Source organism: Hyla sarda, chromosome 4, assembly GCF_029499605.1.
Source record: "Hyla sarda isolate aHylSar1 chromosome 4, aHylSar1.hap1, whole genome shotgun sequence".
Classification (NCBI taxonomy): Eukaryota; Metazoa; Chordata; class Amphibia; order Anura; family Hylidae; genus Hyla; species Hyla sarda.
In genome coordinates this window covers 8,725,604-8,737,746 of record NC_079192.1, presented here as the reverse complement: position 1 = coordinate 8,737,746, position 12,143 = coordinate 8,725,604, and the positions used below count along the sequence as shown (strand labels likewise).

Genomic DNA, 12,143 nt, shown 5'->3' with positions numbered 1-12,143 from the left:
ACTCAATTATTAGGGGGACAGACAGGGCGATCTGTCACAAAGACCGGGATCGCCGAACAATGTGTTGTCTGCCTGGCGCTCGAGTTCTGCACATCGCGGATCGGGTTGACAAGTTGCTGAGCGGGGCTGGAGAGGACCCAGCAGTCATGGTACATATTGGCACAAATGACAAAGTAAGAGGTAGGTGGAGTGTCCTTAAAAATAATTTCAGGGACTTAGGCCGCAAGCTTAAGGCAAGGACCTCCAAGGTAGTATTTTCTGAAATACTGCCAGTATCACGAGCCACACCAGAGAGGCAGCGAGAGATTAGGGAAGTAAACAAGTGGCTCAGAAGCTGGTGTAGGAAGGAGGGGTTTGGGTTCATGGAGAACTGGGCCGACTTCACTGTCGGCTACCGGCTCTACCGTTGGGACGGGCTGCACCTCAATGGGGAGGGTGCAGCTGTGCTTGGAGCTAAGATGGCTAGAAGGGTGGAGGAGTGTTTAAACTAGGGACTTGGGGGGAGGGAACCTACAGCAAAGAAGGGGAAGATAGTGTAGATAGAGAGGGGGGACTTAATAATGTACCTGGAGGTGGAGCGGAGGGAGGGGTTAGAATAGTTAATAGGAATAGGCTTCATAGGAAAATAAAACTTACACCCTTGAACCCCATTAACCCCAATAACATAAAGGATGGAAATGTAAAGTGTATGTTCACAAATGCCAGAAGCCTAGCAAATAAAACTGCGGAGCTTGAGGCCTTGATACTGGAGGAACATATTGATATAGTTGGGGTCACTGAGACATGGCTGGACTCCTCGCATGACTGGGCTGTCAATCTGCAGGGGTTTACATTGTTTCGCAAAGATAGAATGAACAGAAAAGGTGGTGGAGTCTGTCTATATGTAAGAAGTGGTATGAAAGTCAGTGTGAACGATGCCATAGTGTGTGATGATTCTGAGGATGTGGAATCACTGTGGGTAGAATTACAAAAGGAGGGAAATACTGAAAAAATAATATTTGGTGTAATCTACAGACCCCCTAATATCACTGAAGAGATAGAAGTTTGGCTGTATAAACAAAAAGAGAGGGCCGCCCGGGCAGGTACAGTGGTAATAATGGGAGATTTTAACTATCCAGATATAGATTGGGGTCTGGGGTTGGCTAAAACTTCAAAGGGGCGACAATTCCTAAATGTATTGCAGGATAATTTTATGGGCCAGTTTGTGGAGGACCCAACAAGAAGTGATGCCTTGTTGGATCTGATCATTTCCAACAACGCAAAGCTGGTTGGTAACGTAACTGTGCGGGAAAACCTTGGTAATAGCGACCACAATATAGTTACTTTTGACTTAAAATGTAGAAAACAAAGACAGGCGGGGAAGGCAAAAACATATAACTTTAAAAAGGCAAACTTCCCTGGGCTGAGAGCTGCACTACAGGACATAGACTGGGGGGAGGTGTTCTCAAATACTGATACAGAAGGTAAATGGGACATCTTTAAATCAACTCTAAATAACTATACAACTAAATATATACCAAAGGGGAAAAAATATAAACGGTTAAAACTAAATCCTACATGGCTGACAAATGATGTTAAAAGAGCAATAAACAACAACAAAAAATAGCCTTCAAAAAATTCAAATCTGATGGGTCAGCTATAACATTTAAACAGTACAAGAAGCTTAATAAAATCTGTAAAGATGTAATAAAAACAGCAAAAAATTCAAAATGAGAGACAAGTGGCCAAAGAAAGCAAAACCAACCCTAAATATTTTTATACATATATAAATGCAAAAAAAAGACAGAGCATGTAGGACCCCTTAATAATGATAATGGGGAGGTTGTCATGGGCGATCAAGAGAAGGCGGGGCTACTGAATGGGTTCTTTAGTTCTGTATACACTATGGAAAAAGGAGCTGACATTGGCCAGGTCAGTGCTGGTAACACACCATATAATGTACTGAACTGGCTTAATGTAGGAATGGTACAAGGTAAGTTAAGTAATATAAATGTAAGCAAATCTCCAGGGCCAGATGGATTGCATCCAAGAGTTCTTAGAGAACTAAGTTCAGTAATATCTGTACCCTTGTTCATGATATTTAGAGATTCACTGGTGTCTGGTATTGTGCCAAGGGACTGGCGCAGGGCGAATGTGGTGCCAATCTTCAAAAAGGGCTTTAGGTCTTCCTCAGGAAACCATAGACCGGTAAGTCTAACGTGCATTGTGGGTAAATTTTTTGAAGGACTTATAAGGGATTACATACAGGAATACATAGAGGATAATAGTACTATAAGTGATAGCCAGCATGGGTTTACTAAGGATAGAAGTTGTCAAACCAATCTAATTTGCTTTAATGAAGAGGTGAGTAGAAGCCTTGTCAGAGGAATGTCTGTGGATATAGTGTTTCTGGATCTTGCCAAAGCGTTTGATACTGTCCCTCACAGACGTCTGACAGGTTAGTTAAGGTCTTTGGGTTTGGAAACTTTAGTTTGTAACTGGATTGAACACTGGCTCATGGATCGTACCCAGAGAGTGGTGGTCAATGATTCATACTCTGATTGGTCCCCGGTAATTAGTGGTGTACCCCAAGGTTCTGTACTGGGACCGCTGTTGTTTAATTTATTTATCAATGATATAGAGGATGGTATTAACAGCTCTGTTTCTATCTTTGCAGATGACACCAAGCTTTGTAGCACGGTACAGTCTATAGAGGATGTGTATAGGTTACAAGATGACTTGGATAGACTAAGTGTCTGGGCATCCACTTGGTAAATGAGGTTCAATGTGGATAAATGTAAAGTTATGCATCTGGGTACTAATAACCTGCATGCATCGTATGTCTTAGGGGGGATTAAACTGGCAGAGTCACTGGTAGAGAAGGATCTGGGTGTACTTGTAGATCACAGACTACAGAATAGCATGCAATGTCAGGCTGCTGCTTCCAAAGCCGGCAGGATATTGTCATGTATAAAAAGAGGCATGGACTCGGGGGACAGGGACATAATACTCCCCTTTTATAAAGCATTGGTACGGCCTCACCTGGAATATGCTGTTCAGTTTTGGGCACCAGTCCATAAAAGGGACACTGTGGAGCTGGAAAGGGCGCAGAGATGCGCGACTAAACTAATATGGGGCATGGAACATCTTAGTTATGAGGAGCGATTAAAGGAGTTACAATTGTTTAGTCTTGAGAAGAGACGTTTAAGGGGGGATATGATAAATGTATATAAGTATATTAATGGCCCATACAAAAAGTATGGAGAAAAACTGTTCCAGGTTAAACCCCCCCAAAGGACGAGGGGGCATTCCCTCAGTCTGGAGAAGAAAAGGTTTAGTCTCAAGGGGCGACACGCCTTCTTTACCATAAGAACTGTGAACTTATGGAACAGTCTACCTCAGGAACTGGTCACAGCAGGAAAATTTAACAGCTTTAAAACAGGGTTAGATACATTCCTGGAACAAAATAACATTAATGCTTATGAAGAAATATAAAATCCCATCCCTTCCCCAATATCGCACCACACCCCTACCCTTCAATTCCCTGGTTGAACTTGATGGACGTATGTCTTTTTTCAACCATACTAACTATGTAAATATGTAACTATGTACTTCAGGTCCTGGTAGGTAGTTGAGTAATAATAAAGTGGTTAGCTTAGCTAGCACCCAGCACTGGCTTTGTAACAGATGTCATATTTCAGACAGATTTCATTACCAAGCAAAAATAATGCAAAAATTTATTTTGTAAAAAAAAAAAAAAAGAAAAAGAATATATTAAAGTAAAAAACCCAAGTCCCCCTACAGTCAGAAAAGTTCCCAGCTCTTCCCTGGAAGACACCATATATGCCAGCAAAGGCAGCAAGCCAAGGCTGTTGATAACTGTTTGTTTTTCTTTAAATCTTGAATTGTTTATTAAAGACTGAATAATATGAATTAATATAGCACTTTCATTTTAAACTCCTTAAGGTTTTGTTTTTTACTTTAGTTTTTTTCTTCTCGCCTTCTAATAGCCATAACAATTTTAACCCCTTAAAGGGGCTATATAGGAATAGAAAAACACAACTAATTTCTTTCAAAAAAAAAATTGATGTGCCACTAGAAAATATGAAAATCTTCTTCTTTCAGCTCAACTTCTAAATAGCTGGAATGCCAGGCCTGTACCAATATTTTTTTTTAAATCTGGAAGTATTCTTCATTCTTCCTCACTTATTACAATATTGGAGAATAACAAGCATCTCCCACAGTGCAACTAAACTATCAATTAACTAATTAACACAAAGTCTCATCTGTTTACTGTATTCACTTTAGTCTAGTTATCATGTCAGGATCCTGAGGGAATTTTCTGTGTTTACAAAACCCTATAAAAGACACCAACATCTGGGAAATGTCACTATTTGCAAGACAAGACCCAACAATGCTTCTACTGTACGTCACCTTCGCTGAATGCACTGACATCTTGTGAGCATCCTCTAAGGGAACGATTAGAAAGTAGAATGTCCCAGCTCATGTTTCTTTTTTAACTTGACACTTTTCAGGTCTGTTTATCATACATTTCTATATTTTTTTTCCAATTTACAGGAGCAAAAAAAAAAAAAAATAAAAAAAAAAAAAATATATATATATATATATATATATATATATATATATCTTATACATTATCTATAAATAAATAATGTGTTCTGAGAATGAGACGCAGGTCACTCAGATACGTCTACTTGGGTTTCGGAGTCTACACAAGTACAGGACTCTTCTCTTCATTGTGTTTCTCCTGACTTATATATTTATACTGGGAGGAAACCTTCTTATTATCCTTTTGGTCTCCGTTATTGATCACCTCAAAACCCCAATGTATTTCTTCTTAAAACACTTATCCATAGCCGACGTCTTACTGACCACCAGTATCATCCCAGTTATGTTGGCCATATTAATTGTTGAGGAGGGCATCTTGTCCCTCTGGGGCTGTATTATACAGTTGTACCTATTTGGTATATTTGGATTTGTTCAATGTTTCCTCGTTGCCGTCATGTCCTATGATCGATATTTGGCCATTTGCCACCCATTACGTTATTCTTCATTGATGAGTCCAGATATTATCCTCCAGCTTGTTTTCTGGTCATGGTTTTTAGTCATTGTCTTAATATCCAGTGAGTTCCTTGTTGTTGTCCAGTTTAGATTCTGTGGCTTGGACTACATTGACCACTTCTTCTGTGACTTTGGTCCCATAGTGGAAATAGCCACTTCAGACACCTCCATTTTGATGTTGCAAGACTTTGTTATTTCCAGCTTCATAATGTTTTTCCCATTTACTTTCATCATTATGACTTATATTAGAATTTTATTCACCATACTCAAAATTTCTTCCACTCGTGGTAGAAGAAAAGCCTTCTCCACGTGTAGCTCCCACCTGATCACAGTTTGCACATATTATGGGACCCTCATTACAGTTTACATAATTCCATCTGATGAGAACACATCTTATATCAACAAGTACAGATCTCTGTTGTACCTCGTGGTGACACCATTGATGAATCCCATCATCTACAGCCTGAGGAACCAGGAGATCAAGAGAGCTGTGCGAAAACTAATTATTAATATCCTTCAAAATGAATGTAAAGGATGAAATGTTTGATATAAAGGTACCATACCGATGTATATAAAGAATTATTTGAGTATTTTTGTACAAGATACCAGATAGCTGAGTACAATAAATCAATGAATTACACTATTTGACCAAATGTATGTAGACAGATGTCCTTACTAATTCATATTAAAGGGGTATTCCAGGAAAAAAAAACTTTTTTTTTTATATATCAACTGGCTCCAGAAAGTTAAACAGATTTGTAAATTAGCGGGCAAAAGATAGAGAGTCCGGCACTGCTGTAACCACGGCAAATGGAAAACCACAGGTATGCAACATAGAAGCAAACCACCCCTTTAGGTGCTCAGTCCAGAGAGAGCAGAAATAAATCCAAATGTACGTATTGCAGAAATATGGACGGCACTCACCAAGGTTGAAGCTTCGATAAGTTCTTTATTGTACAAACAGAGTGGCGGTGTCAAGCAGGTGAAGGAACAGGAATGCCGAGGACCTCAGCGTACACGCTGAGGTCCTTGGCCACTGTCACGGATCGGCAGGCTGGAGGTGGATCCTCTGTGTCAGAGAGGGTTTGGCGAGGACCGTGTCGGTGGACCGGTTCTAAGTAGCTACTGGTTTTCACCAGAGCCCGCCGCAAAGCGGGATGGTCTTGCAGCGGCGGTAGCAACCAGGTCCTATCCACCGGCAACGGCTCAACCTCTCTGACTGCTGAGATAGGCATGGTACAAGGGATAAGGCAAGAGCAAGGTCGGACGTAGCAGAAGGTCAGGGCAGGCAGCAAGGATCGTAGTCAGGGGCAACGGCAGGAGGTCAGGAACACAGGCTAGGAACACACAAGGAACGCTTTCACTAGGCACAAGGGCAACAAGATCCGGCAGGGGAGTGCAGGGGCAGTGATCAGATATAGCCAGGGAGCAGGTGGAAGCCAATTAAGCTAATTGGGAAGATTGGGCCAGGCACCATCATTGGTGCACTGGCCCTTTAAATCCAGAGAGCTGGCGCGCGCGCGCCCTAGAGAGCGGAGCCGCGCGCGCCAGAGCATGACAGCCGGGGATCGGGACAGGTAAGTGACTTGGGACGCGATTCGCAAGCGGGCGCGTCCCGCTGTGCGAATCGCATCCCCGACGGCCATGACAGTGCAGCGCTCCCGGTCAGCGGGACTGACCGGGGCGCTGCAGGGAGAGAGACGCCGTGAGCGCTCCGGGGAGGAGCGGGGACCCGGAGCGCTCGGTGTAACAGCCTTCCTGTTCCTTCACCTGCTTTACACCGCCACTCTGTTTGCACAATTAAGAAGTTATCGAAGTTTCAACCTTGGTGAGTGCCGTCCATATTTCTGCAAAACATACATTTATATTTGTAAATTACTTCTTTTAAAAAATTTTAATCCTTCCAATAATTATCAGCTGCTGAAGTTGAGTTGTTCTTTAATGTCTGGCAACAGAGCTTTCTGCTGACATTTCTGCTTGTCTCGGGGACTGCACAGAGTAGAAGAGGTTTGCTATGGGGATTTGCTTCTACTCTGGACAGCAGTAGTTTTTCCTGGATAACCCCTTTAAGGATAATGGTCATTGCTTCTTTTCAGATTTTGGGCAAGGGATTGTAGTAAAGGGTATTGCAATAGGATACAAAGTCATTCTAGACAATTGTCACTTACACATATCTTGCAATTATTTGGGTAAGGTCCTTCTGCTGTTCCCCATTACACAAATTGAGCTTCGTAAGGACATGATTTGTAGATATTGGAGAGGAGAAACACATGGATGCTCAGACCTCATTGAGCACCATTGGGATGAGCTGGAATGATGTTTGAAGGCCAGACATTCTCATCCAACATCAGTGTCCGACTTGACAAATTTGGGCATATATCCACAATCACATTACAAAATTCCATAAAAAGCCTTTCAATAAAAAAAGTGGTAGTTGTGGCCACTGATGGGAGACGCATGTATTTGGAATAGGACATCTAACAAGCTCATATTGATGTGATGACCAGATGTCCATTTATGTCCGGTCTGACATGGACCTTGCAGGACAGTTATGGAAATAGAAGTTTTTACAATTTTCTTTCTGTTCTCCTTAATTTTGATCCCAGAAACTGAAAATAGAAGAAGCCTCTGGAACCTGCAACAAAGATCAATTTCTACATCAGTTGTGACTTATCTATCTCATAAACCAAACTGATGTGTCGATTACACTTTTAGGGAATAGACAATTAACAGGAAAGTCTGTGTTTCATCACTACCTGCACGTTTAACCCCTTAAAGGAAAATTTTGGGATACAATAGATTTTTCAAACTTCCCCAGGCTGCCGGCATTAAAAAAAAAAAAAAAAATGTATATACCTGCCACCGCTTCCCCACCTCCGACCTCTGCAGTGATCCTTTTTTGTGTTGCCGATGGTTGATCCATCACGCTAAGGCTCAGCTAATCGCCAGCCACAGCAATGTCCCAACGATTGACAGTAATAATGATACACTTCCTTTATTCTGTTTATTATTAAAATGATACCCAGTTTTTATAGGTTTTGTTTAATTTTATTACTTTAAAAATATATATATTATAACATTTTGAACAAAAATGAGTATGCTTAAAATTGCCCTTTTCTGACCCCAATAACTTAAAATTTTTTCCTATAAGGGTATGTGTGAGGGTCATTTTTTGTTTCATGATCTGTGTTTTGATGAGATTTTTTTTATAGCTTTTTAGAAAAACTTTCTGGTATATAAAGTGACCAGCATACCCAATTCTTGTCTTTAACCCCTTAAGGACCCATGGCATATGGGTACGCCCTGGCTCCTTGGTACTTAAGGACCCAGGGCATACCTGTACACCCATGGGATTTTTGGTGCCCACCGTGCTGGGCGTTGACTGGACCGGGATGCCTGCTGAAATCATTCAGAAGGTACCCCGTGCAAACCCCGGGGGGGTCCTGAGTCAATTCAGCCTGGCGATTTACCCAGCAGGAGTGAGGTGGCAAGGGTGGAACGACTGATCAATCACTACCCTGCTGGCCGGTGATTGGGGCAGTAAACAGGGTCTCTTACCTCTCCCTGGCCCAGTGGGGTTCCCTTCAGAAATGGCGGCAGCGGTCCCGATGGTAGCAGTGGGGTTGGCGGTCCTGGTGTCAGGATACAGCAGGAGGTGAGGACTGTTCACCTCCTGCTGTTGCTTAGCCACAACTTTCAGCATGAACAGCCAAAGTGCATGCTCGGAGTTGTAGTTTTGCAACAGCTGGTGTTCCAACTACAACTACCAGCATGGTAGTATGTGCATGCTGGGGGTTGTAGTTATGCAACAGCTGTTGCAAAACTACAACTCTCAGCATGCCCTTCAACTGTCAATGCATTCTGACTGTTGCAGTTTTGCAACAGCTGGAGACACATTGGTTGGGAAATTGGTTTGATATGCAACCAGTGTGTCTCCAGCTGTTGTGAAAATACAACTCCCAGCATGCACTGAGAGACTGTCCATGCTGGGAGTTCTAGTTTTGCAACAGCTGGAGGCACACTGGTTAAGTAACAAACTTTCAGCGTTGCCGTTATGACTGCCACGTCTGCAGGGGGAGTCACCACACAGGTTATTGTTGCTGATATGCCTTCAGAGCAATAACATTACGGAACATAGGTGGTTGTTTACCTGTTTTTTCATGCCACATCTGCAGGATGAGGCACCACACAGGTTATTGTTACTGACACGCTTCAGAGCAATAACGTTACAGCACATAGGTGGTTGCTTACCTGTTCTGCCTGCCATGTCTGCAGGGGGAGGCACCACGCAGGTTATTGTTACTGACACGTCTTCAGAGCAGTAACATTACGACACATAGGTGGGTGTCAACCTGGTATGCCTGCCACATCTGCAAGGGGAGGCACCACACAGTTTATTCTTACTGACATGTTGCTTCATAGCTTAACGTCTCGATATCAGGTGCGCATATATTCGTAGTACCTGCCATGTCTGCAGGGGGATTCACTACCTAGGTTTAATTGACACTTATTCAGGTCTCATAGCTAAGGGTATGACTGACTGTGTTTAGTCAGGTCTCAGCCTCAGGTAAGTTGTTAAACAAAGTCTCAATTAATCTACAGGTGAATTACGTCGCAAGGTTGTCATCTTCAAAGGTCTGTCATGTTGTCAGGTTTTATCATTGGTTTAACAAGATCTTTTTGCCTCTTAATGGCAGGAAATAGCAGGGATAGCACTATGTTCATGCCTGGCAAGCATTTAACAGTTTCCCCCTTGCCATGTTAACAAAGGTAAGTTGGTTAATATGTAAAGAAGCGGGTCTGGTTTAGTGACGGTTCCTTTTTTTTCAGCGTGGTCGTGATTAACACAGCTGCTCAGTACTACGTATCCGCTTACGTGGTGACTAATTGATAGCTGCAATTCTGTTTCATGAGTTATAGCCCAGCATAGGGTACGTAGGTGGCTAGTGTGGGAAGTATTAATTTATGATAAACATTATTATTGTCATTCATCCTACCAGGTGGATTTTTGCCCACTAAAGGCGTGCCCTCAGGACATGGTTAATGGCACACCTCTGACCGCTTTGTTAAGGTTATTGTAATTCTCACAGGAAGGTATGCAACGGTGGCAGCCACAAGCATGAATATAAAGCTCTGAGTACAAGTATTAAGCCTGTTAAGGCTTATTTGTGCAAGGGGCGTAAGTATTAAACACCCCTCTGCCTCAGAGCAACGTTTACAAGAGTTATGGCAGGGTGCGTGAGTACGCCCCCCGATACCTTAGGGCCAGGCGTACATGACGTTTTTCAGAACCCGCCCATCCCTCCATCTACAGGGTATGCCCAATAAAGGCGTGTCCTCAGGATGTGGTTAATGGCACACCCCTGACCGCTTTGCTAAGGTTATTGTAATTTTCACAGGTAGGTATGCAACGGTGGCAGCCACAGGCATGAGTATGAAGCATGAGTATGAGTACAAATATTTTACCAAGACATATACTAAGGATCAACCATCACATGTCTTCTTCGGCATTTCTACATGTGCAGTTATTATATGGTCTTAATTATTTACATGTCCTTTCTCTTGTATTTGTGTATAAGGTATGCGCAAATATATTTTGATAATTTACTTACAAATTTGGTAATTCTACATTGGTAGGATTACTAGCCACTTTTTAATCATTTATTACACCTTTTATAGTGATTTTCTGTCTACGGCAAAGGCTATAATGCAACTTTTAAACCAGCCAAATACAAAGTGAAAAACAACACACACTGACAGCCGCAAGTACAGCTCAGCACAGCAAGGAAGGAGTTAATCAACACTAGTTAACTCCTCTGTAGGGAAGGAGGGTTATACATTATAAAACCATCTATATATAGATTGCTGTATAATGTATACAGTGAGGAGAGAACTACTTACCCCCTTTGCCGCTGGTCCAGGCCTTTTCTGATTTCTGGTTTGAGGCCTTCTCAGGAGGAGGAAGAAGAGTCTGAGGATATGACGGTGAGCAAGGTGTCAGTGAATTCTTCATCATCTACAGTTACATGATGCGGTGGAAATGTCTGTTCTAGATGGTCTGTTCGATCATCTCTGTCTTTGCTTTGTTATGCAGAAAGATAGCATTAGGCACAAGGAGTAGTATGATGACACTCAGCCTTTAGAGTATGTTGCTGAGGTCATGGAGATGAAAGCAATGGCTGAGCATAGCACTAGTCGGACTGGTGGTGGTAGGCATGATGGGCATACTATGAGGCATCATGGTGGATATGATGAGGGGGAGCCCATGAAAGCACATCAGAAGTTCATACTAAGAGGAATGGTGTCGATGATGGATGGTGACGCTGCTGTTACATCTTCAGGCTTGAAAAAAAAAAGCCTTTCAGAAAAGGGCCACAGTCAGGAGGTAGTGTACCTATTAATTTACAGTATCCTCCAGTGTAAAATGTTACCATCTTGCCAGATGCAGAAAATCAGGCACAGTGCCTTCTTTGCAAAGAAAAAGTTAGACACATCCAGGGTCTGACTTAAGGAATTAGGCCTCTGCGTAAGCACATGAAGAAGCATCACAAGGTCTGACTTGTAGTATACCAAGTCCACCAATGCCTGCTGTACCTCACTACTGCCTTCTGTCTGCTAGCTACAGTTATAACTACAGCAATAAAAGAATGCAGCAGCACACTGCCAGCACAAGGATATAGGTGAAATGAACATGCAGATAAAACATGGAGAGCTATACAGCTATGGTGTAATAGATGCAAATGTGAAACTATGAGATAGTGAGGCACTTAGCTCGCAAATTTGTCTCTGCCGGCAGTCAAATAGCTTGGACCGTCCCACCGCGATAAGGTGGCCTCATTGGGACGGACCCTACAGTTATAATTACAGTTATAACAGTATTACAGTTATAACTAGGGATGAGCAAATCGAATCAGCCGAATCCGAATTAATTACGGATTGCAGGAAAAATTTGATACGTAACAAATGTGAATATCGCCGCAATTCCATTGCGCGAATATCTTCATTAAACTCCAGGGGCCGAGCATCTAAAATGGCGGATCCACATGTGAGTACGTGGGGCATCTAATCCTGGGAAGGCGGGG

The 12,143-nt window shown here is 42.5% G+C and overlaps 1 protein-coding gene across 1 annotated transcript; it reads left to right on the top strand.

Annotated features, from left to right (window-relative positions):
- Positions 1-4,651: 4,651 nt before the first annotated feature.
- On the top strand, positions 4,652-5,599 carry LOC130367220 (olfactory receptor 11A1-like). The gene has a single exon (XM_056569623.1). The coding sequence runs from the start codon at positions 4,652-4,654 to the stop codon at positions 5,597-5,599; it is 948 nt and encodes a 315-aa protein (XP_056425598.1).
- The last annotated feature ends 6,544 nt before the right edge of the window (positions 5,600-12,143 follow it).